Source organism: Suricata suricatta, chromosome 1 (assembly GCF_006229205.1).
Source record: "Suricata suricatta isolate VVHF042 chromosome 1, meerkat_22Aug2017_6uvM2_HiC, whole genome shotgun sequence".
In the NCBI taxonomy this organism is placed as follows: domain Eukaryota; kingdom Metazoa; phylum Chordata; class Mammalia; order Carnivora; family Herpestidae; genus Suricata; species Suricata suricatta.
Window position 1 is genome coordinate 173,512,411 of NC_043700.1, and position 27,991 is coordinate 173,540,401.

General features: G+C 36.7%; 1 protein-coding gene across 3 annotated transcripts in view; it reads right to left on the reverse strand.

The window, feature by feature from the left end:
* STIM2 (stromal interaction molecule 2) overlaps positions 1–27,991 on the reverse strand; it is a 141,678-nt gene that overhangs the window by 77,325 nt on the left and 36,362 nt on the right. For all 3 annotated transcript variants that reach the window (XM_029947716.1, XM_029947733.1, XM_029947725.1), the window contains exon 2: positions 4,023–4,153. In XM_029947716.1, coding sequence (XP_029803576.1) covers positions 4,023–4,153 — 131 coding nt within the window. The remainder of the gene's footprint in view (positions 1–4,022; positions 4,154–27,991) is intronic.

Consider the following 27,991-nt stretch of genomic DNA (forward strand, 5'->3'; position numbering starts at 1 on the left):
TCTTATTCAAAGTATTTGTTAGTCAAGTACTTACATTTTCTAAAATATCTTCAATACTGGCAGAATAGACAAACGTGACTGTAATCAAAAACTCAATCTGAACAGGTCACAGATGGAGCATACGTTGACATCTAATCTTCTTGATCGTAGGCCAGAGCAAAATCTTTACATCCTGTTCCTAATCGAAAACACTCATGTCCGCTAATTTCAGTTTGAAAATAGTCCTGGAAAATTGCCAATGCCCACTCTCTTACTTGGCCCAGGACTGCATACAGCATGCACTGTCAGTAAACGTTACCTTCTCAACGAAGGCTGCCAGGACCACCCTATTTAAGTTACAGCTATCCATCATCCACCTGTCCTCAGCCCTCTTTTCCCTGCTTATTTTGTTTTTTGTTTGGTCTGCCTTTTTGCCCCAGCAGAATGTTCACGTAAGGGCTTGAAGACTTATGCGGGATTCCGTTCTGTCCCTATATGCTCCAGGCTCATTTGAATATCTGGCATAACCAGACCCTCAAATATTAGCTCAATATTAAATGCATGAATAAATTAGAAAAGTAAATGCTCTCTCATATAACCAAGAACAAAAAACAAAAGCAGAGGCACTACAGAGAAAAAAATTAAATTTTCAATCAGCATTTTCCAATCCTAAATATTTTTCTAAATTAAAAAAAATAACATTTTAAACAAAAAAAATCACAAGAAATTAAGTATTTTAATTTTTTTAATTAAGATTTCCTATTGGGCGCCTTGAGTCAGTTAACTGTCCAACTCTTGGTTTTTAGCTTAGGTCATGATCTCATGGCTTGTGAGTTCAAGCCCCACACTGAGCTCTGTGGTGACAGTGCAGAGCCTGCTTGGGATTCCTTCTCTCATTCTCTCTTGCCACCCCCTCCCCAATGCATTCTTTCTGTCTCTCAAAAATAAATAAACTTTAAAAAAAAGATTTTCTATTTAACTCATTAAGTTTTTTAATGATGACTGCTCAAAACTCATAATGGTATTATCATTTACGTCTCTAAAAAAGAGCCACAAGAAATACAAATCAAGATATAGCTATTGGGAACAGAAGGCACCAAATAGTCCAAGGGCTACAGAATTAACAACTCATTCCTTTTTTTTTTTTTAACTCTTATTTATTTTTGAAAGAGAGAAACAGAGCACAAGTAGGGGAGGGGCAGAGAAAGGGAGACACAGGATCCAAAGCAGGCTCCAGGCTCTCAGCGGTCAGCACAGAGCCCAAAGCAGGGCTCGAGGCCACAAACCCTGAGATCATGACCTGAGCTGAAGTTGGCACTTAACCAAATGAGCCACCCAGGCACCCCAACAACTCATTCCTTAAAGCCTACAACACGCCAGTCTCTAGGTCAGCGCTGTCCAATACAAACTAATTTGATCTATGTATGTGGTGCTAACTTTTCCAGAAGTCACATGAAAAAGTAAAAAGAAACACATGAAACTAGTTTTATATTTATGTAATCCAGGATGTCCATAATACTATCATTCCCAACAGGTAATCAATATTTTAAAGTTTAAATATTTTACATTATTTTTTCTCATGTTCAAAATCTGAAGTGCATTTTCCACTTTTAACACACATCAATTTTAAGTGCTCAATACCAAATGTAGCTAGTAGCTACAGCAATCAACAGTGGATTTTCAGATTCTGTAAGGTACTAATAAAATACAGAGGCATACTTTATTTGGTTTCAAATATTAATATTAGAAGAAATATAGAGGGACGTATAGCATCTTTTGTTTCTAAACATCAAAGTGCACCTAATGTACAGAATTCTTAAGTTCCTTTAACATAAGCTTTACATTTTAACATAAAGTTTTTAGTTTTAACTTTTATTACAAAATGTGTGGAATTCCCTGAAACTAAAAAGACTCGAGATGAATTCCCCTGAAATATAAATTATATAGCCATGCATGCTTACTTTGTTTGGCACAGAGAAAATAACACTTCACACATTTGAACATTTAATATCTGATGATGAGGTTAAAAAGATTAAAATTTGTAATTCGAGGAACTATTATGCAATCAGATACATTTAAATAGGCTGTCACATACCTACATAAGCTTACTTAATACCTCTCTGTCTATATATTATACACAACTTTAACATATCATCCTTTGAGGGTATTTTTCATGATTTAAAAAAATGTGAATTTTTACCATTCTCTTCAGATTTAAATGTTTCTGTAATTGTGATGTAATAAGAAATATATTTCACTTTGCCCTTGGTTCCTGGCACAGGAACTTCCTGAGTGACGGGAGAATATTTTGCCCTGTTGCTCACACCTGAGTTCATGCTAGAAGATGACTTAGAACAAGCCTCTAGATCACCTCAGGAAGGGGCTGGTCAGCACGAAGACCAGGTGACTAGAGGGCTGGAACTTGCAGTCACACCCACCTGACCAATGGGGAAACTGAGCTCAGCAAAAACAGAGACCTCTTTTTCATGCCCTTCTCTCAGCTTCTGATGTCCCCAGCAACCCTTATCACTCCCTGACTTGCAACTCTATAACTCCAGTCTCTGCTTCCATTGTCACAGGGTCATCTTCTCCCCAGTATCAGTGTAACCACATGGTGCTCTCTGCTCTTACACGGATACCAGTCCTACTGGATTAAGGGTCCACACAACTCCAGTATATCCTTAGCATAACTAATTACATCTCAAATGACTCTACTTACAAATAAAGTCACATTCTGAGGAACCAGAGTTAGGACTTCAAAATTATGTCCTTTTTGGGGGGGTTTGGGAAAGGGAACACATCTCAACCCATAACTTGGGCTTTTACCAAAAAAGTCTGCCAACACCTGACTTAGAAGATTAGAACTGAGGAGAAGTAGGTCCAGAAGTGCCACTGAACAGTGAGGGATTTCAAAGAGGAGAGCTGGGATTTTGTTTTAGACAAACTAACTTGAAAGCAAAAGTAAGAACCCTCAAAAGATGTCAAGCAGATAGAAATATATATAGGTCAGGAATCTAGATTAGCTTGGAGATGGAGGAATCAAGTACAGCCTGAAAAAGGATGCAAATTTGCAAGATAAATGTTTTATACAGTAGATCAAGAATTAACCTTTAGAGAATGTTACTATTAGGTAACAATGTGATTAGAGAATGTCACTGTTACATAACATTAGATGATAATGTAATTTAGTATCATATGAACTAAAAAGAGAAGCATCTCAACCATGACAAATGTAACGAAAGAAGAGGCCTAAAAAATGACCAGAGGATCTGGCTAGAATAAGACTACAGCCCAATAAAGAACAACTTCTATGTAGAAACTAAGAGAGACACTGAAGGTACATCAGGGGGAAGATGCTTAATAAATAAAACATGATGTAATTGTACAGCAGGTGACCCCCAATAAACCACATCTCCTGGAACCCATGCCCTTGCATAATCTCTCCTACAGAGGCTGTGAGCTTAGTCAAATAACTTGCTCTAAGCTAATTCGATATTAACAGGCACTGGCAAGCAGAGGCATGATAAGCACTTTCACATGAGAACTTGGCTGTTGGCTCACTGCCCCCTGGAAGCCAGCTGCCATGCTGTAAGGAAGCCTGAGCTAGATTCTGAAGGATGAGAGACCACCTGGAGAGACCGTAAAGACTAGGAGGTCATCATTCCAGCCACAGCAGAGCCCCCAACTGAACACGACCACCACAGTGACCTCAACCCAGCATAAGGGAACAGCAGAAGTACCCAGCTGGGCACAATCAATCCAGAGAATCAGAAAAAATGATAAGCTGTTGTCACCTTAAGCCACTAAGTTTTGTGGTGGTTTGTAAAGCAGCAACAGATAACTGATACAGCCAAAACAGGATTTATGTTTAAGAAATGCAAGAACATGAGGATTCTTATTAAATCAGGAAGACCGGTACATGCACGGGGAGAAAAAAAACAAGGAAATCCATGTAAATTAAAATGCGAAGAGAAAAACTAAAGACGTTGAAGATGGAATAATGGGGAAATAGAAGAGAACACCAAGGAAAAATTTCCACTTACTTCATCACTCTCATCTACTTCAATTCCGCCATCTTTGTCATCATCCATTTGTTTATGGATTGTCTGAAGAGCTTCCAGGCTGAATCTATCTTCTTCTGTGAAGCATGGCGGACTCAGTGTCAGGCAGGGATCTGAAACAGAACAATGGGCAATGACTGACTTGCCATGCCAAAACACAGATGATAGGCAAGAGAATAAAATTTACAAGAAAAACAACAAATTAAATATCAGACTAAGTCAAACCAACGGGTTTTAAAAAGTCTAGCAGAGTCACCGTAAGTATAATACAGAAACACAACTGACTAAAAATAAGTACCTCAATTTAATTGATATGAGGCAATTACAACCAGGAGTAACTCGTCCTGACTTCAGGTTGTCTATATTCTTCCACATCATTAACCGTTTTTTTTTTTCTTATCCAATCTACTATATTTACTAATTACTTCTCCCCAGAAACAGAACTCTTTCCTTTAAAAAAAAGAAAACTAAAGGAGAACCTAAAAATCACAGAATACAAGGTGCTATTTTGAATAATCCAGTTCAATTAAAATGTGAATCCTAGGAAAATATCAGAGAATATAAGAAAAGGATATTCAGAATATGATATGTAGATACTCAATACACAAGATAACTTAGAACCTTTTTTTCACTTTTGTATTTAAGAATCAAAGAGTTCACCCATTTGAATACCTTTCAAAATACATAACTTATTAAATTTAACAAGGGAAAAAGAAAAAAATCCACAATTTTAAAAAAATTAATTCCTCATGTTTTCTTTAATATACATTTATTGGTTAAACCACTTCCTATGGAAAATGTGTACATTTCCACACTCAGGTTGTCAAAAACTAACAATTTAGAGACAAGTCTCATAACTTAAAATCAGATCAATAAAAGTTACCTAACTGTTGACTCAAATAGTAAACAGCCTATACAATGAAATGAAAAAGTACTGCCAAAACTTCTTTCACACTCAATCTGGCTGACTAGTGGATTGACAAAAGCTATTTTACCAGAACACTAAAATACCCTTTTAAAACAACATCAGATCCATATGTATTTGTAGAAATAGAAATGGCCTTAAGGTTTCAAGTGGTTACTAGCAGGGCGCATGGTTAAGCTTCCGACTTCAGCTCAGGTCATGATCTCCCAGCAGTTCATGGGTTCCAGCCCCACATGGGGCTCTGTGCTGACAGCCTGGAGCCTGCTTCAGATTCTGTCTCCCCTCTCTCTGTCCTTCCCCTATGCATGCTGTGTCTCTCAAAAATACATAAAATGTTAAAAATATTTTTTCAAATAAATAAACATTAAAAAAATTTCTTTAAATAAAGTAATTACTAGCATAGTAGAAGGGTTGGCCAGTTTGGTTTTCTCAACAATAGCTAAAATCTAGTTTATCATTCTGGCCCTGTACAAATCAATGGTCTGATTTTGGACAAATCACTTGTCCTTGTGTCTTAGTTACCACATCTCCAAAATAAAGTAGCCTAGATGCATACTTAAGACCTACTGCAGCCATAATGGCCTAAGAAATAATCTAATTCTGTGCTTCGGAAAAACACTGCACGAAGCCAGTACTGGAAATCAATTAATAATTTTTTGGTAAAAGAATAATGCACATTTATATTATCGACATGTTCCAGTTATATCTCATTTTGGTGAGTTAACATTTTTAATAGTTTTAATTCAAAAGCTAATTTTAATTTCTTTAGTCTTGAAAGAGAAAGAAACAAAAGGATACTATAAAAAGGGGAAATCCAATCATAAATTTTGTGACATACATGTGTATATATTTAAATCTCTGAACAAGATCTGCTAAAACCTAAGAACTTACAGGAACAATGGTCAGTTATGATCCCTAATTCATGAACCAACCAGAGCCCTGATATGCCTACAAGTTCAAACTCATTTGTACTTATTTTGAATGGATTTGAAGCAAAAGTTCCCAGATACCATACATAGAGAATAAAGATCTGGACACAATGTGTTATTGCCTCCAGCAGACGTGGTTTTTTTTTTTTACATATATTGTATTTTGCTAGTAAACATATGAAGTTATCGCAAATAGTACAGAAGGGCTGGCATCACTCACTGACTAAACAGGCTTTGTTGTCAACTCTGTCAAACTCAAACAAAAGAAGTAAATAATGAGGGCTCTACAAACCTACCGAGCTTTAAAAGAAACATATGCTCTGAAAAAATTTCATATAAAAGGAAAATTGATTTTTCTTTACATAAATTAACTTATTTAATAAAACCTTATCTTTCAAGGTCTGTTGCAGGATGTGACTTCTCCAGGAAGTCTTTCATAAAATATCTATACTATCTTCCAATGATTACTTCCTTCTCTGAACACCATTCCAACCATTCAACAAGTATCTATTAAGCATCTACCATGTGTCAGGCATGGGAAAGACCACAGGGTAAGAGAGATAAAAATTCCTCATGAGGGGGGCCTGGGTGGCATGGAGCCTGCTGAAGATTCCCTCACTCCCCCTCCCTCAGCCCCTCCCCAGTGCACACTCACACTCTCTTGCATTCTCTCTCAAAAAAAAAAAAAGAAAGAAAAGCAATTCCTCATGAAACTACAGCACTGTGGAGGAGATGAGCGTAACAAGACAAAGAAGTAAAAGGCAGAGCATGCGAGCAGTGGCTAAGTACTAAGGAGAAAAATAAAGAGCAGGTAAGAAACGCCAAGGAATTTGAAATCTGATTATATTTTATTCTCGGATCATTCAACCTAAGTCCTCATTAATGTTGTACTTTATTAATCTCTAACTGCTTCATGGGTCCTTTTGTCTATACAATTGAGCTTGTGACCAAGGCAGGAAAACGTCTTCCATTTCTCACATTCATAATACTTAGTTGGGCTTAGTTGGGTAATTCTGTGTTTCTGATAAATTCTGTTACTTCATACATTAACTAAATCACAAACTTCTAGGCTTCTACACTGTGCAAACAGTGACAGGCATGAGGAAATAGATAATAGGAATATCCTGAACTCAAAAAAATCTCACAGTCTAGCGATAAAGGAGGCATGCGGAGCACAACAGTTTATAGGGTTAGGGACCACTGAAAACACTAGGTGTGGAGCGCTACAGAGCCACGGGGAAGAGCCCCGACCCAGACCCTGAGAGAAGAGTCAGATGTTTTCTAGAAGTAACCTTGGCGAGTTTTAGATGACCTATAATTGAAGACCTAGGGAAGGAAAGAACAGCATGCCTGGAAAAAGAAACATTATATATACAATGACATGAAAAAAAATGTTGACCCTTCAGAGAGAAATGCCACTGGTTAATACATCTGGAGTACAGAGAATATATGGAAAAAAGAAAAGAGATTAGGGAAGAGATTAGTAAGAAGGGGCCAGATCTCTAAGACCAAGAGTGGTTTTCCACACTAAGGAATTTGGATTTTTATCCTGAAAGCTATGAGAAACCCATAAAGGATTTTCAGGGGGAAGCCTAACACAATCGGATTCATTACAGAAAGATCATTCTGGTAACAGTGGAAAACAGAACGGAGGCAAGCCTGGGAGGCACAGCTGTCAGGAAGTGCTACTGTAATCCTAGCAGCATGCAATACCGCAGGCCTCCAAAGAATGGAGGAGGTACACGACAAAGACTGCTCTAGGATTTGGGGTTTTGCCAAGTTAGAATAGCAGAAGGGGAGGGGAGGGGAGGGGAGGTAAGACAGGACTTGAGGATATGGCAAGAGTGATCTATTTCCCCACATAAAATTTTATTTCCTTTGGGTATGGTGACTTAAGGACTAGAAATCTAACTTCGAACAGTTGTGAATTCTAAGCCCCCTTACCTGTTCTAAAATCTTTTTCACTTCTTTCTCAACTCTTTCCCTTCTAGGTTAATTCAGCACAAGTGATCATTTTAACGCAAACTGGCTGACCTAAATTTCTTTTTCAAATATACAAACTGTTACACAAGATCTGTGCATATAATAAATCAGGTAGAATGGTTTCAAAGACAACTGCTAAAATGTCAAAATGACTCTCTTTGCCTCACGGACCTCACCTTACCCACCCAAAATGCACCAGCACATTCTTGCATTCCGTAGCCAGAAATGCGTTTCTCAATATCTAAACTGAATTCACTTGTTCACCGAGACAGGATATGGAGTGCCTGTAATGTGTGAGGCCTAGTGCTTGGTGCTGGACACCCACGGGACACCTAAGACAGATTTCCTCTGCTCTGTGCCCTCACTTTATGTTAAATGCAATGTAGTGTGATAAATCTTTTTAGCATTATACTCTTAAGTATTCCTTTCTTTTCTTTGGATCAAGAACAGCACTTTCTGCTGAAAAAAAAAAAAATCAGCTGAAACAAAGTAAAATTTAACCGAAGTCAGCAACCAACAAACACGACTATTAATTCCAGTTTGTTTTCCTCTACTCAAAGCCAAACAAATGCTCGGTATGATTCTGCAGAATCAAAGTCTAATGAATTACAATGATTTCACCTCATAAGAAACATCTATTACATTCCAGAAATCAATAAATACTATTTTATATACATAACTTAATCTCTACAACCCTGCGGGAGACACATATTATCTCCATTCTCCAGGTGAGGAAATGAGGTCATGAGTAACTGGCTCAAGATGACATCCCTAAGGAATGGCAGTGCTAGGATTCAAATGAAGTCTTCAAGACTTCAATCCATGTTCCAGCGTCAGTGTAAGGAACATAAATGGGTCACTGTGTCACCAACATCAGAGACTAAACTATTGCTATCACAGAAGTCACCAGGATCCAAGGAGCTGATAACACCAAGAAGCACAGATGTGTCCCACAAAAGGACACTCTTTGAATGATGTCAATAATCTAGAATATATACCTATACTTCCTACATTGCCTTTCCTTTTTGTAACATCTTCACTTCAACTCACACTCCCCTTGAACAAATCTCACTAGTAAGTTTATTACTACCACAGTGACTGATAATATTTGTTGAATGATTTAAATACACATAAGTATTAGAAGGCAAATAAGTGAATTTCTGAATACAAGTTATTTATCTAGAAAATATATAGAAGCCAAACACTAGAAGTCAAGTATACAAAAAATAAAGCAAGTAAATAAAGTTAAATATGGCAAATACAATGACAAACATGTGATAAACATATAATGGGGCAAAACTAAAGGGGTAGTTCTGTCTACATGAATAGCCAGAAAAAAACTCAAGAAGTGATATTTACATATTTTAAAAATGTTTTTTATTGATTTTTGAGAGACAAAGTGAGACAGCGCAAGCAGGGGAGGGTCAAAGAGAGAGGTAGACACAGAATCTGAAGCAGGTTTCAGGCTCTGAGCTAGCTGTCAGCACAGAGCCCGACGCAGGCTCAAGCTCACAAACCATAAGATCATGACCTGAGCCGAAGCCAGACGCTTAACTGACTGAGCCACCCAGGCGCCCCTACATTTATTCTTGAAAGATGAGCAAATGTTCTCTAGGAAGGCATGTATAGGCAAGAACGTAATGTGCTAATAGCTATTATATTAACAAAACAATGATGACAATAACTACTAATTGCAGAATGCTTATTATATACAACTATATATAAATTGCCTATTGTACATTTCAGTTTGCCTAGAAAGTAGGCACTACTGTTCTTTTTTTTTTTTTTTAGTTTACTTATTTTGAGAAAGAGAATACAACCAGAGAAGGGGCAGAGAGAGGTGGACAGAATCTCAAGCAGACTCCATGTGGTCAGCACAGAGCCCCATGCGAGGCTCGATCCCACAAACCATAAGATCCTGACCTCAGCAGAGATCAAGAATCAGATATTTAACCGCTTAACTGAGTCACCCAGGCACACCTATTGTTTAATTGTAAAACTAAGAGAAAAGACTGATAATATCAGTGAGGATCGGATTATTCAAGTGAAAATAAAAAAATATTAATAAATAACTCAGTGAAAGCTCCTATTTAGTTCCTTGGCCTGCAGGGCTTTCTCTCAAATCCATCCAGGCTCAGGTAATTACCTTCATTCCAACTGAACTGTTTCTCCTCAAAGGCCACTTTATTTCCCTACCTAAAACAGCTTCGCCTTCAGGTTCTCTCTGTTTGCTGTACTGTTGTTCTTCATGGCACGCTCTCACAGGGCACTACGGGATCGATGTGTGTGTTTGCTTCCTGCCCAATGCTCCCACTTTAATGCAACATGAGATCACAGGCTTTTGTTGTGATCACTGCTCTTTCCTGAGTGCCTAGAACAGTGCCTGCTCACAGGAAGTGCTCAAAAACTATTTGTGTACTCAATCACTAACCTAATTGGTTTTTCAATATAAATGTTTGGAAGAGAAAACTTTTCAAAAAATTACATGACTGATAAGAAGACTACGATGGAGAAAATGACAACAAAGCCCCTTACCTCTTTATGACATAAATGTTAAATCTACCTGTTAGTAGAAATCTATTAACATTACTCCTCTAATTAAAACCACTCAATGGCTCCCTAGAACTTAAAAGTATAAAGTTTACTTACTCATTATCAAATATTATTGTTTAAATATTTCTTCAACAAAATGTAGAACAAATTGTATTTTAAAAATGAGAGGAATTTTAAAATATTTAAGATAGTCTTCCTTAAGGTTTTTATACTCTTAGCAGTTAAAAGTATAAACTCCATGTGGAGAAAAACTAAGCCAGTTTTACTATATTATTTTTAGTATATATATATGTATTATTACTATACATTACTACATCTAACAAATAATGGTGTATGACTTTTATATGCAAGCAAGCACATTTTTAGTGGCACTAAGAAAGAAAAATTAGATTTTATTTACTTATTTTTTTTTAATGTTCACTTACTTTTGAGATAGTGAGCACAAGCAGGGAAGGGGCAGAGAGAGGAAGACACAGAATCAGAAGCAGCCTCCAAGCTCTGAGCTGTCAGCACAGAGCCCAATATGAGGCTCAAACTCATGAGCTGTGAGATCGTGACCTGAGCTGATGTCAGATGCCTTAACCAACTAGACACCCAGGCGCCCTAGAAAAATTGGATTTTATTAAGTGGGGTTAGAAAAAAGAAAAAAGAAAAAAAAACCTCCAACAGAAAATATGACGGGCTCTGGGACCAACAAAGAGTGGTTTGGGTCACAGACTGGTTCTCAACTCATAGTACCACGTGGTGCCCTGCCCCTGCCCCGCGCTCACCTCTCCACGCCGCTGCTACAGTCATCCAGTGCAGGGGTGTGGATGCTAAGGATGTTACAGGACAGAATGCACGCGCCAGCCCCACACAGCACAGAACAGCATAGTCCTCCACTCTGCCCAACAGTCTTCCCAGAGAGGAAAAGCACTGGTGACTGAGGGACGGCGGAGGAGGCTGTGAATCTGGAAGGATAACCTGGAGCTGTCAGCCAGTGAAGGACAATGAATCTCTGAAAGAGGCTTCTAAAAGAAACCACTGATGATTTTAAGTAGGACTGTGACACAACAACAAATGTAACAGAGAAATTATACTTTATATTCTGTGTAGTGCTCTCAAGTTCAAAATACACTTTCGCATATAGTCAGTTTTATTTTAATCTAGGAAAGAAACTATCACTTTAGTTTACAAGCTCTTACCAATTAGTGTCTGTTCTCATAGTCCAGGCAGGAAGTAACAAAATATAAGCTACAATCTTGGCAGTGAAGACAGAAAGAAAAGGTCATACTGAAGTGACAACTGAATGCACTCAAGAAAGAAGACAAAGATGACTGACATTTCAGGCCTAAAAGTCTAGGTTAAAAAAAAAAAAAAAAAGGCTGAGCCAGACCTAACAACACAGTTATAAAATATGTTAAATGGGATTCCATTGAGCCTTCAATATTTAAGAGGAATAAACATTTATGACACTTTCTATATTACATCATCCCATTCAATTGATATATGTAGGGAATACAGTTCAGAAACCTAAGAAAACCAGAGCTTAAGAAATAACTGAAGCTGGGGCACCTGGATGGCTCAGTTGGTTGAGCATCCAACTCTTGATTTTGGCTCAGGTTGTGATCTCATAGTTCGGTTCGTGAGTTCAAGCTCCATATCAGGTCAGAGTCTGCTTCTCTCTCTCTCTCTCTCTCTCTGTCCTTTCCCTGCTTGTGCATGCTCCCCCTCTCTCAAAATAAATACATAAAACATGAAAGAAAATTTTAAAAAGGAAATAAGTAAAACAAAAAGTTAATCCAGTCTTTAGAGCTAATTTCCCACCCAAAATACCCTTAAGGTCACTAAATTTCACACAGAAAAAAATTAAGAAGGGGAGCCAAGTGGCTCTTAATCTTAAACAAACCAAGGACTGTCACCCATTAACAATGTGCAACATCATATACCTCCAAGAACTTGGCCTACCACACAGGCAACTATTTACAAGTCTCATGATTAGGCTTTTCTTAATTACCACAACTGACAGAAATTCTTTAGATAAATTTTGATTGTATTTAGTACCTCCATTAAAAGTTCAAGCATTTATCAAATCAAATATTCTAATCCAAATATTGAACAAAAAATGTTCTCTAAAGTCTTCAGAGATAATTCTTTGGTGTCATTTTTCAATAAACCAAAGATATGATTCAAACTCAAAAGTAAAGTAACATCTTCTCTCCTCTGATATCCTCTTTAGGGCAGAGTCTGTTTTATGCCCCTTCTGTGCTCAAGTGTCTAGCATGTAAGCAACATCTAGCATACAGTAGGATTAATACAGGTTTCTCTAAGTAAATAATAAAGGCCACAGTATACTTTTCTGGTAGGAAGTGAGTTTCAACCCATTATCTATTATATTTTCTGGCATATAGTAGATATTTAAAATATGCTCACATTTATTAAGAGCATATTACATGGCAGAACAACAAATGAGAAAGAGAAAGTTGCAACTGGCATACACAGAGCTATACCAGGATGCTATAAAATTGCAGGTGGAAGACTCCAGAATCTCTAATATTTACTCAGTTAAAAAAAAAAACAAACCTTTCTAAAAGAGGGCTGATAAGTGTTACACTGAACAGAAAATAAAGGGGCTTTACTTTAAACCCCTCCTGACTGAGGACTGCCTCTTGGAGTTCTGAGTCTCTTTAATCCCTGACTTTGTATAAAAACTAATGATTAATCAGTCTCTACTCTTATAAAGAGAAGTCTCCCCTGATTGTTAGCTAAAAATTTCCCTTAAGAAAATTACTTAGTTCAACTAAACCTTCCAAATGTTTTAAATAGACCATCTGATAAAATCTCAGTTACTGAGATCCCTTCCTGCTTTCCAGGAACTTTTGTTCAATTTACCATCTTCTGATTATTTGACTTCCACTTATTCCCCCACCCACAAAAAGCATCTTGTCATTGCCACCTCAAACAGTTCCTGCTAATCTCCTCAAAACAGCCTCTATAAAGATAGGAGACAGAAGATAGTGCCTCTGCCTTGAAACTATCTTAATATGAAACTCATTTACCACCACACCCCTCACCCAAAAAACCATATACATTTACAGTTATGGTAACCAACACATTCCTTCAATGTTCTTAAATAAATGAGAACGAGTATCTGTGCAACTGTATTTACCTCTGAATTCACTGACAGCTGCCCTATTTCCATTGTGTTTTACATCGTAAGTTCCTAGAAAGCAGTAATATGTGTTTATAACATTGTTGCATCTATCATATGTGGGGAAATAATGTTAACTAGGTGCAAAAAAAAAAAAAGTAAACAGGTGCACTAATTTATTTACTCCTGGGAAACCAGGATACTATAAACACTAACATTTAAATTAGCAACATTACATGCACAGAACAGTGCAATAACTTTCTTGTTTATATTTATTTTGTGTTGTTTTGGAGGAAAGAATATGGTAACTCAAAGTGACAACCAGAACAGTGCAAATGTACTTAATGACACTGAATCATGTACTTAAAATGGTTTAAATGGCAAATTTTACGTTATGTGCATTTTACCGCAATAAAGACAAAAAGCTGCAATCAAACACAAGCTATAAAGAACAGAGATTGTTAATACCACCCTACTTGTATCAACACTCTGGAAATAAGAGAACTGTTGTGACTGCCTGACACTGGCCTGAGAGTGTGACACCGTCTCACTCCTCCGCAGTGCAAGCGCCTTAACAACAGTCTCAAAAATAAAATTAGCATCCCAATTTTACAGAAAGGAAAAGTTGAGGAAAAGAACTTTTAATTCGTTCTCATCCTGTCACTTACTGTATAACCTCAGGAAAGTTATTTAACTTCTCTGCCTTAACTTCTTCGTCTGTAGAATGGGAATAAGAGATATCAACTTTGCAAAGCTGATGTTAGAATTAAATGAGACATCTGCAGATAAAGCACCTAACACAGAGGGTGGTACATACTTGGATTCAGTAGATACCTATTAACTATTATCCAGAAAGATGAGGGAATTAGCTAATAAATGGCACAGGAGGAACTCAACACCAATGCTCCAGCACCCTAACTCTAGTCTTTCTATGATATTACTATTACCTTAACAGATACCAAAAACATCATTTTTCTAAATCAAACTTAACTCTAAATATCTTTTGGTTGGTTCTAAAACCAATACACCCAAAAACACAAGGAGAGAAAATAAAGAGGGAATAGAGCACTTTTTGGGTAACTTACATGCCAGGTGCTTTACCTGGTTATCTAATTCAACTTCTCTCAACAACCGTGCGATACTGGAATGAACCTCAGTTCTTTTCATGATGAATAATCTAAATCGTCATATGCAAAACTGTATGCCCAAGATCAAAGAGTTGGTTAACTATTTTGTGGAAATTCAAAAGAACTTTATTTTTCCTCATCTCCCACAAGCCATCAAAAAAAAAAAAAAAAAAACGACTTCCTATTTTTAAAAATACCCAAAAAGAATATTCTAAAAGCAAATTCCAAAACAGGAATTCTAAAAGTAGGTTCATTAAAAGCAGTACTTACTACAAGTATATAATCCCCAAAGATTACCATTTTAAAAAAGAAAAACACTCACTTAAGTATAAGTTTTTGCGATGCACTTACAGGATTAGTTTGTTCAAACAATTATATGAGAAAGTTCTTACTGTTTCAAAGTGAAAACAAATGAACATTTCCAACTGGGAAGCAGAATCCAATGCCCCACCAATTTAGTTTCAGCAACAAAAATGGGTCATTCCCCATCCACGTACACAGTAATGGAAGGAAGACTTACAAAGTTATACTTCATTCAATGAAAGAGTGAGAGCAGGCATATGTGCGCTTCTGACGGTAGTCACGGGAGAGAAACGAGGCCATGAGCCAGAGGACTGAGGTTCTGGATATTTGTCAATCAAACATTTCTAAGTTGGGAACCGCCTATATAAGTGTATACGTATACGTATACATATATCTATATAGTATAGAAAGAAACAACCAGCCAACCCTATCTCTTACGGAGAAACAGCTGCTGGTTTGGTTTGGTTTGAGAAGGGGAAGTTTCTTAAAACCGTCCACACATTAAAGGTTTGCAAATTCAGATTCCAACACACAGGGCTGCTAAGTAATAATGTATAATTACACAACTTGTTGAAATCCTCATTGGCAATTAAAACATCAAAGCAGAAAATATTAGAAAGGTCGTCTCTGAATTAAAAAACATATATATATCTTCACAACATTTTTTAAGCCTCTTTTTTTCCTGAGGTTTTCTGAATTTTTATTTGCTACTAAATATTGAGGCACATACCATATACCAGATTCTGCTTTAATTTCTTCTAACATAATTCTGATTTTTACATTAATAATGAAACATAATTATTACCATCTATATTTTTATAGTAAGCACACTGAGACACAGACAGGCCACCAAAACACAGTCTGCATTTTAAATTTATATTCATCTGATTCAGATTCACTGTTTTCCTGCACCACATATCCATTAGAGTTGGGGGTAATATTCGTGTGAACCATTGGTTCTATACTGACGAACTATGGAGATTAAGCATGTCAGTGCACTGAAACCCTAAAGCAGTTCAGTATATAACAATATTTTAAGTATGAACTAGCAAAGAAAGCAAAACTGGTATCTAAAAATCTCTGGAGAGATATATCTACATCTGTAACATCTAATCTACACCTGTGTCTAACTCTTGAATAATTCAACTAAAAAGGCCAACATGAAGAAATGTCAATTTTATCAGAAAAAAAGTTTTATGTTTGTCAATACTGTTTCCTTTGTTCCTTCATGTCAGATGCCATACTCCATACCTTTCATTTCACTCACTGCTTATGTACAACTTAAGAATCTCACTGATCATTTTCTAATGCTAAGATATTCAAAGACAAAACAGCCTCTTTAGAACATCCAAAGCTCAAAGAAAAAAAAAAAAAGACATCTCACATCTAGCAGTGAGAACCTAGAGATATCAGCATTTGTTAGGAGCCTGTGAAGTGCCTCATGTAAAAAGCAGAATCAGGCAAAGTATCTGTTTATTAGTTTATGAGAGAACCAACACCTATTGTAAAGATCATCAATTAATTTCACTCTCCAATATAGTCTTTTCTATCTATACTTTTACATGATTGATTGTGCCATACATTTTTTTTAATCTTTATTTTTGAGAGACAGACAGAGACAGAGTGTGAACGGGGGAGGCGCAGAGAGGAGAAGGCACAGAATCTGAAGCAGACTCCAGGCTCCAAGCCGTCAGTACAGAGACCGATGAAGGGCTCGAACTCATGAACCGCGAGATCATGACCTGAGCCAAAGTCGGATGCCTACCTGACTGAGCCACCCAGGTGCCCCTATACCACATAATTCTAACACGTACTTCTGCTTTGAAATATATAAGTATATGGGAGTGAGTTCAGAGTTATAAGGAGGTTACTGAAGATCCCTCATATGCAGGCCACACTGTTCATGACCAGTATGGCAGACCTAAACACTTCCCAGGGAAACCTCTTTTTATGTGAATGTTCACTTTCGCTCTTGTCAACAGTCATGATGTGCTGTCATCAACAAATCGACTTTTAGGCATTCTCTCTAAATACAGATTTTATTGACGATAACACTGAAAGTAATGAAATTATGTAATCAATATGTCTAAATATATGCACACAAATTAAAATTGGCCTTCCTATTCAGAGAATTCTCCCTTAGCAAAGTATATATAATTTCTCCAACAACTCTGCCACTGTCCAAAACTCAGGACACTCATGACTCAACTAAAAGAATTACCCCCAAAGAATGTGCAATGTTTTCTGTATATTCTCAAAAACAGTAAAATTTCTGGGGCACCTGGGTGGCTCGGTTGGTTAAGTGTCAGACTTCAGCCCAGGCCATTATCTCATGGCCTGTGGGATTGAGACACGCATCAGGCTCTGTGCTGACAGCTCAGAGCCTGGAGCCTGCTTCAGATTCTGTGTCTCCCTCTCTCTCTGCCCCTCCCTAGCTCACACACACTCTCTCTCTCTCTCTCACCCTCTCTCTCTTAAAAATAAATAAATATTTTTAAAAATAGTACAATTTCTTCCACTTAGGGTGGATTTAAATTTTGGAAACTGCTCAGGCTATCAATTTGAAGAGTATCATTTCTGCTCCAAACAAGATATCTGGTGGCCAGTAAAGAAAAAGATCTTCTCATGTAGTCCACAAACTGTAAAATAAGTTAATTCATTAACCCTCAAACTTACTTTTATATTTTTTAGAACATTAATACCTTATGTTATTTTTGAATAACTATCCTAAAAATTAACTGCATGATAATATAAGTTCCCAGAAGAGTATTAAAGATATAAAAGCGACCTAAATAAATATAGTTAGCCTAGCCAGATGCTTAGCAATTCAATACAAAGGTAATATGAAATTTCATTTATTAAGAGATAGTAATTCCTTTTATTTCATAAATTTTCCAAATTTTCATTTCTCAATTTGAACTAAAACCAATATAAATGGCTGATTTAATTATGTGTCTTGTTCACATTCCCATCACCTAAAACACCACCTGAAACATAGCAAGCACTCAAGGGCTTACTGAATGAGTGAATCAATATAGAAATTGTATGAGTGGTCATGGATTAAGCCGGTTTACATTTGTATTTCCCTAGCTTAATTACACTAGAAAATTTTCTTTTTATACACAACAGTCATATCCACAAACTACGGCGAAACCTCTGAATGTGATAAAGTACCAAGCACTTAAGCTGAATGCAGATCTTGAAATTGCTCAAGACCAAAAACTCTAAGGTCATTCCTGATTACAACCCTCACACACATAATATCCAACCACAGACAATTTTGTTGGTTCTACCTTCGAAACATTACCCAGACTCTGCCCCATTCAAAGTCACCATCATCTCTTGCAGAGACTACTGTCATTCACACCTTAATGTCTCCACTCCCCTCCTTTCATAGCTAACATGGTCACTTACTATAATCACTCTCCTGCGAACACACTCAAGTTCGTGACTCATCTCTCATTTTATGACACATGGTTAACAAAGCCTGGCCAAAAAATCTAGTTCTCCACTTAGCCTGTACCTACACCCATGCATCTACACATGGCAATCCTGATGCCTTAAATCCATAAGCACAGACCCGAACTGCACCCTTAACTCAAATCACACTTCTACCCTATTTCACACCTTGATCCTCACCCTTGATGTCTACTACCCATTCTGATTCACAAAAGAAAATATTTCACCAAAAGAAAAAAATATTACACGAAGCATATTTTTTTCTTTCCATGAGCTCGCATCATGCAACGAACTACCTCCCAATGTCTACAACTCAAACTGAGTCTCCGGCCTGCAACCACCAATGAATTATCCAAGTTTCTATATAATGCCAATCCCTACATTCATGAACTAAATCTCATCTCAGTTGGCCCTTCAAGCGCACTACTCCAGAAATTCACACTTAACATTTTGCTCTCAATGAATCACTATCATCAGATTATAAACACTGGTTTCCTTCCTCCTTTAAAAAAAAAAAAAAAAAGACGGGGGCACATTCTCCCATTCTCAACTCTACCGCATTACTATCCCATTTCTTTGCTTCCCCTTGCAGAAAATCTCCTTGAAAATATTACTAACTTAACCATCTCCAATTTCTTTCCTCCCTTTCTGTCTTAAAATACACTCCAATCACGGGCACCTGAGTGGCTCAGTCGGTTGAGTGTCCAACTTCGGCTCTTGTCATGATGCCACTGTTCATGAGTTCGAGCCCCATGTTGGGCTTTGTGCTTACAGCTCAGAGCCTGGAGCCTGCTTCAGATTCTGTCTTCCCCTCTGTCTGTTCCTCCTCTGCTTGCAGTCTCTCAAAAATAAATAAAGATTTAAAAAATTTGAAAAACACACTCCAATCAAGCTTCAGCTCTTGCCATCCCACCAAAACTACCTAGTGTCAAAATCACCAGTAATTTCTACCTTACTAAATCCAATGGTTAATACACATGTCCCCTATTACTTGGCCTATCCGTAATCATCTGCACATTCTCTCCTTTATTCTGTTTCCAGGACAACCTAATATTCTCGTTCTCTTCCTCACTCACCGCTGCTTCTCAGTGTCCTCTTGCATGGAGCATGAGGAAACTGGGCAGGATGCTGCTTACATTCATTACCCTTGACTGCGGTGATGGTTTTATGCATGTATACATATGTTAGTACTTACCAAACTGTACGCTTTAAATAGGAACCATTTATCATATGTCAATTATACCTTTAAAAAATGTTTTTAAAAACCTTGTCAGCCTTTACCTACCATTCCTAGTCTCCATGATAGCTCAGAGATCATGAAAAATTTTTTTAATTTTTTTAGTGTTTATTTACTTTCAAGAAAGGGAGTGAGAGAGAGAGTGCGAGCAGGGGAGGGGCAGAAAGAGAGAGGGAAACACAGAATCTGAAGCAGGCTCCAAGCTCTAAGCTGTTAGCACAGAGCCTGATGTGGGGCTCAAACTCACAGACTGCGAGATCACTGAAAACAATTAGTTCCTTTCTCATCCTACTATTCTCTCTCAATAACTTGAATCTATCATTTTCAATCAATTATTTTCCTAACAAAAGACAGAATCCAATGGGTGGTGAAGAGTTTGACTTTCTATAGTCATCTATTATCATTACAGGATCAGAAACAACTTGCTGCCTTGTTTTTTCTCCAAATAAAACATTCCAAAATGCCTTTTATTATTCTTAGCACTCTCCACAAGCCTTGATGAAATTGGGCCTTCAAAATTTTAAACATAGTTGACAGAGATCTGTGCCACTTTCTTATGTACTATTGGATAAATGTCCTACCTTCTACCCTTTCATAATTTTATATCCCTATTGAGATGTCTCAATTAACATCTACCTATATCAGGTCTTTTAATAAATACTAATTAGAAGTAACTAAGTAAATAAGTAAAACGGTACTTGAAGCATATTAAGAAATAAATTCATTAAAATATTTTACAAAAATTAAACACCTGTGATTGGGGGGAAGGGTATATGTGTGTAAAAGTACTGAGCTAGCAATACTTCATGGAAATCAAATGATTAAGGAGCCACTATTGTTAGATCACAACTCCAAGCACTCAGCAAAACTCACTAGCAGTAAAAGATTCATGGAGACATGGGTGGGACAGAGTCAGATTTGGGTTTTGTACAGAATACACATGCATGTAGCTGTAGGATGTAGATTTAAGGACAGCAGGTTGGAGGCAGGGAAACAAGTAATTTCATCTCAAGGAATAAGGTCTAAACTAAGGCTGTACTAACAAGGTGAGATAGACGGAGGCAAATTGAAAAAATACATTAAGGTAACTATAATTTTCTTTTGTATCTTGTAATTTAGAGAAGATACATCTATACACACAAACTCAATTTCTGAATGATTAGATACTAAAAACTAAAATTCATATTATTATAAGCTCTTTTAGTTATTTTTTTGGCCCCATGAACAAGAGGAAGACTGTTCTTACAGATAATCCAAGAAAACTCCACCTACCACATGACAGATTGGAACACTGCAACAGCGCTCTTCCACCTCAGGACATAGGGGAAAACATGAGGCAGGGTGGCATCAAATTGGTAGAAATTGGCCAATGAGGACATGTTGTCAAAAAGACTGACAATCATTGCATTCTTTCTGCCTACAGAACTCAATCAGACATTTCTAAGAAATGATTTAGAATATCTAGAATGCAATGAAAGAAATCATTCATAAAATGGTGCTGATCATTTTAAGTAACAGCAGCTTTGCTTCCTGAAATGATGTCACTGTGTAGCTTCCATACTGAAAAGATTTACCTATACTACCACAGTCCAGGCATAAAGTTAGATTCCATCTAAAGAAACCACGGTGTCACTAAAAGACAGGATTTCTATCCTAAATGCAGCTGTACTCTCTTAAGAAATGCAAAGTTCTTTACAGATCAGCACTGGGTCAGTCTTCTAAATACAGACTTCTTGCTCTCACTGTTTTGGACAGGGAAAGGAAATGAGTGAGAGCCACATCTGTAAACATGAAACTAATCATATCACCCTTCCTGCTGAAATCCTTCAGGACCTCCCAGTCCCTCCGCAGGATAAAGCCCGCTCTCCACAGCATGAAATCAAGGCACAATCTGATCCCTGAAGCATCTCTTCACCGGGATTCATCCCGGTAGAGCCTTCCTGACCTTCCTAACAGGTATTTCCAATTCTCCACTCTTCACAGCATTTTATGCATAACTAATAGCAAGTAAGTCTACCTATCAACCAGCATCCTCTCTAAATAATCACACCACCACCAACTCTCTAGTCAGACCTGAGCTCAAATCTCAGTTCTACTATTTATTAATTATGTAATCCTTAGCAAACCTGGTAACATCTTTGGTTCTTTGCTGCAGGGCTGCAAAATTGGCATGAAATATTCACCCTCATGAATTTCTATGATGAGCAATGAAAAAAATATAAAGAAAAATACACAGTTCTAGAAAACCTGTACAACTGTAGTGAAGCTAACATCCACCAAACCTAAAAAGAAACTAACATTTATTATATAAAGGAACTAAACCTCCTGTATGTCAGGAGGTTCTTTGTGATGAGGACATATGCACTGAGTTTTACTTAAAGAAAATGTCTGTTTCTCAGGGGGAAAAAGGTCACAAGCCCACAGCAACTGAACTAACATTAAATCTGACCTTCAACTTTAAGACAACAAAATTCTAATTTAACATGAGATTCATATTGAATCTCACAGAAATTTGTATTACAACACAGCCTCAGTTTCCAGAAACCTTTATTCAAAGTAACTATTGACAAATCTAGCATCTGATGGTATTAGCTCTAAAAAGTAAAATAAAATAAAATAAACTACAAGTGTGGGAAAAAAATGACTTAAGTAAAAGTTTTAAGAACTCACTTAAAATAGGAATACGTTCTATAAAGAGGTCTGGGGTTTTAAAAGTGCTTCAGCAAACCTGGGCTCCTCCCTTTAATTTGTGCTAGTGCCCCACCTTCTCACCAGGAACAGGGTCTCCGGGCGAGGAAGGGGAAGAAGGGCAGGAAAGAGGAAATTCCTAAATGAGAGCAGAAACGGAGGGAAGGGGCACTAAGTGAACACGCTGCCCCTTGTGGCAGGTAAGGGAAGGGAGAGCGGGGCTGCAGGGAAGGAGTGCCCTGGCTGGCATCACCAATCAATACACTGCCACAGGAACAAAGAGCAAGGAAAAAAGTCCCCTCCTGGGTATCAGACACTGCAAATACTATGTAACATACTGGAGAAAGCTCAAATAATAACAACCTCATTATTAGTATCAACTTAAGAATTTGAAGGAAATAATTTGTGAAGCCTGTATTTACAGACAATAAGGAATCAAGTAGACAAGTTAGATTTCAAGGAGGCACCTTTTGTAAACACAATTAGTTTAAAAGTTTTCATGTTAAACATAAGGTAAGGTTTTACTAAAATTACACTGAAGCGATGGTTTTTAAAGTAAAATTTCAACTGAATTTCAAGTACAGAATTATGTGGCAACCACACAGGGCCTCACTTCTTACTGTATTAGATGAATTTTAATCCCTGAAGAGTACAACAAGGCTCTCTTTGTCTAAATTCTTGGGGGAGGGGGGAACAATAACTACTTTGACAGCACTTTTAATTATGGGTAACTTAAGAAACTAAAGTCTTAAAATTCCTTTTTCTCCCTAATGTCACATGTACTTTTCTAGCCAACCTCTTAGGAATAATACACTCAACTATGTACCTCAAGAAATTAGAGTTTCTCTCAAGTACCTAATATTTAATTTGCAGGAATTTGGGCAAAAGAGAAAAAAAGTGATTTGGGAAACAGGAAACCTGGGCTGTGTGCTCAGCCCTCCACATACACTTCCAGCTTCTACTTCCTATAAAATGGAGAGAATGAAACAGATCTCAAAGGTTCCTCCAACTCTCTGACTTTCTTTGAACATTTCACCTATATTCACTATTGTTAAAACCTTTCATGTATACAGTCTACGGTTTATAAAGCACTTCTCAGTATATCCTCTGAAAACTACCTGATGCAACTATTTGTTTTACAAATGAGGGATCCAAGGCCCAGAAAGTAAGAAACAGACTCAAGATGTAAGTGACAGAGCCAGAAGTAGAAATCTGGCTGAAAGCTCTCTAAAGAGTCCTTAAAGATTCGTTATTCAGTAATCTTACAAACTTCAGAAGCTTGAAACATAAATCTAAACTGTATTAAAGACATATAGTAGATAACCTACTTTGTAAATGTAATAATATCCAAAATAAGTGTGATTTACAAACAGAAAGTATATAGGCTATATCTCAAAAACTGCAGCTATAACCAGTTAACTCAAAACAGTAAAGAATATTAATCAACAAGTGAATTTCTCACTTATAACTACTAGCTTGCTACCACAGAAAGAAACTACTTTTACCTTATATTCTTCAAAGAAATAAAAATTAAACCACCTGGGAATCTACCCCACAGAGAAAGTTTCAAGCACCAATGGTTTTATGAATAAGTTCTAGAAATAATCAAGAAAAATGAATTCCATTCTTAAGACAGACTCTTATAGAAAACAGAAAGAAGAGGGGCACCTGAGTGGCTCAGTTGGTTGAGCGTCCAGCTTCGGCTCAGGTCATGATCTCGAGGTTCTTGGGTTTGAGTCCCTCATCGGGCTCTGTGCTAACAACTAACTCATAGCCAAGGGCCTGTCTTCAGATTCTGTGTCTCCCTCTCTTTCTGACCCTCCTCTACTCACACTATCTCTGTCTCGCTCAAAAATAAATAAAACATTTTTAAAAATTTTATTTTTGAAAATAAAGAAGAAACTTCTAAACTTGCTTTAGAGAATAGCTCAACATCAGTACCAAAACCAAGAAAAGAGTACTGGAAATGAAAGCATAAAGCCAGCCTCACTTGTGAACATAAATGTCAAAATCAGAAAATATTAGCAAATTAAATTCCAAAACCTACAAAAAGGATAATAATACATCATGACAAAGTTGAGTTTATTCCAGGAATGGAAACTGGTTTAACATTAGAAAATCAATTAATGTCAATTCACATTAACCTATTAAAAGTAAAAAACTCAAATGATCCTGGGAAGAGACGCAGAAAAGCATTCCATAAAATTAGACATTAATGCATGATAAAATGTATACGGATATAAAGAAATATCCTTACTCTGATAAAGAACCTATAACAAACCACATTCTTAATAGTGAGATACTGAATCATTGCCTCTAAGGTAAAGAACATGAGAAGGATTGCATTATCCCACTTCTATTTAAATAGTACTGGAGTGCTTTACTACTACAATAAATAAAGAAAAAGATATGAAAGGTATAAAGACTTGAAAAGCAGAATGAAAAACTGCCACCTGCAGACAATAAAATCTGAAACTAAATTTAAATAAGAATTTAACAAGGTTGCTGGATTTAAAAAAACAATGTACAAAAATCAATTGTATGTCTAAACGCCTATGAACAGAAAGTGAAATTTTAAAGAGCATGTCATTGAAAAACACCAAATACCTTTTTTTAAAATCCACAAATTCAGGGCACTGACAATACATGAACCAACTGATCTTACTCTGTAGTCTGAAATGCAGAACAATCAAACATTATGGGCCTTAGAGTGCAACAGAGAGTCCACAGTGAAGATTCACACCTGTGAAGATTCTTTTCTAAAAAGTAGAATCCTGATGTAACTAAACTACTAAATCTTCCTATCAGTTTAAGGGACTAGAACAAGTTAAATAATAAAAAGAGAAAGGAATCACCCAAATCCAAATTACTCTAGAAGATGACCCAATTTCTCCAACAAATCAAATGCCTGTGGAAAAAAAGGGGAATATTGTCAAAAAAAAGAGTATATAAACTAAATGATCTTATTTGAATTCTAATTCCAATATACGATTTTTAAAAATACACCTTTGAAACAAAAAAATGTAAAGATGCATTAAGTATTAGGTACCTATTATCCATTACTAATATATACTTAGTATGTACTAGTTACTAATGTACATTAAGTACATGCTAACACTATTAGTTATTAGTATTAAATATTAAAGAATTGTTTTTTTAATCTTTTCTTAATATTTATTTATTTTGGGGAGAATGCAAGTGAGCCAGGGGGATATCGGAAGACTGAGAGATGACAGATTAATACATGAAAAGATGCTCAGTATTGCAGCCATTGGAATAATGCCAATTAAAATCACAATGAGATATCACCACACATCTATTAGAATGAGCAAAATAAAAAATTCCAATACAGCCATACACTGGCAAATATGCAGAGAAACTGTATCTCTCATACTTTGCTGCAGAGACTATAAAATGGTACAACCACTCTGGAAATCAGTGTGGCAGTTTCTTAAAAAGTTAAACATATGCAGGGCGCTTGGGTGGCTCAGTCAGTTAAGTGTCCAACTCTTGATTTCGGCTCAGGTCATGGTCTCACAGTTTATGAGTCAGAGCCCCACATGGCAGCTCAGAACCTGGATCTCGCTTCAGATTCTCAGTCTCCCTCTCTCTCTGTTCCTTCTCCCCCCCTCAAAATAAATTAACCTAAAAAAATATTTTAAGTTAAACATATGCTTACTATATGACATTTCTCGATGTCAATTCTAGAGAAATGGAAACATGTTCATGCAAAATCCTGAACATGAATGTTTGTAGGAATTTTATCTGTAATGGGCCCGACTAAAAACAACCCAAATGGCCTTCCATGGGCAAATGTCTAAATAAAATGTGGTGTATCCATACAATGCATTACTACTCAACAACAAAAAAAAAGGAACTACAGATACACTCAAGTATCTGAATGGACTTTAAGGGCATTATGCTAGGTGAAAATCAGAAACTTACATAATCTGAATGAACTTGAAGGAAGACTCCAAGTTCCAGATAAGAGTGCCTTGATTTCCGCCTTGTGAGACTCCCAGAGAACCCAGTTATACCAAGACCCCTGACCAACAGAAACTCTTAAGATAATAAATGCATGTTGTTTTAAGCAGCTGAGTTTGTGATAATTTACGATGCAGAAATAATACAGATATCTAACACACTGAGTTTGATGATTATTTCTTAAATAAGCTTACCAAACAATGCCTTTGGGGTAATACATAACACTAGAAATAGATTCATCTATCTTTTTCAAACTAATTGAAAATCTGTCTGAACCACAGGCCCTCATGTTATCGCTTAAAGTTTCATAAGAACAAATAATCCAGAGAGTGCCATGGTTTGGAACTGCAACTGTAGCTGGCCCTCATAAATAATAGAGAAAGATAAAGACAAAATTGATAAAATTTGCTTAGAGTCAAGTTCCTGGTTTTTTTTTACTTGTTATCCTGAACAGTGAGAACACAGGAGGGCCTGGGTGGCTCAGTCAGTTAAGTGTCTGACATCAGCTCCAGGCATGATCTCACAAGTCATGGGTTCGAGACCCATGTCAGGCTCTGTGCTAACAGCTCAAAGCCTAGAGCCTGCTTTAGATTCTGTGTCTCCTTTTCTCTCTGCTCCTCCCCATCTTGTGCTCTGTCTCTCTCTCTTAAAAATAAACAAACACTAAAAAGATTTTTTAAAAAGAGTGTGAACACAATCCCATTTTAAAAATAAGACAACTGAATTTCTTTTCAAGAAGAGGGGATCAAAACATAAAATACCTAGAAATAAATATAACTATAGGCAAGACCTCTATGGCAAAAAATTTTTAAACTTTATGAGAGCCACTAAAATAGACTTAAACAACTGGAGCTATTACCAAATTTTTGGATTTGAAGATTCAGTGTTACAAAGATGTCAACTGTCTCCAAATCAATTTGAAAGAACCTAAGCAATTCCAATCAAATTCCTAATATGTTTTTTCACCTAAAGCTGGATCAGTTGATTGAGAAATCTGTATGAATATGCAAAGGGAAAAGAATAGCCAGTTTTGAAAAAGAACACAGTAAGAAAACCCACCACACCAAATATTAAGATTTACAAGACATCTATAACTTAAAACCTTTGTAACTATTGTCAAAGCCAACAGACAAGTCAGTGAAAGAAATAAAGAGCTCAGAAATAGATCCAAACATAGAGATATATGACATAATTAACAATGCAAATTCGGGGGGGAAATTCTAACTTGTTAAATAAAATAAATGGTTCTGGATGGAAATGACTGGGTATCTACTTATAAGGGGAAAAATGGAAATCAAACCCAATTCTCACAAAACACACAAAAATCAGTTCCTATTGAATTAAAAACTTAAGTTTGAAATACAAACTATACAGCTTTGAGAAAATAATGTGAGATAATATCATAAGAGCAGGGAAAATTTTCTTAACTAAGACATAAAAAAAAGAAAAGCACTTACTATAAAGGAAAAGCCTGGTTACTCTGATAATGCCAACATTAAGAACTTCCACTCATTAACACATCACAAAGTAACTACAAAGACAAGTCACAAATTGAGGGGAGATGCTGCAATTATAACCAAAGGACAGAAATAAGGAATTCCGAAAATATTTTGTAACCAAAGGACAGAAATAT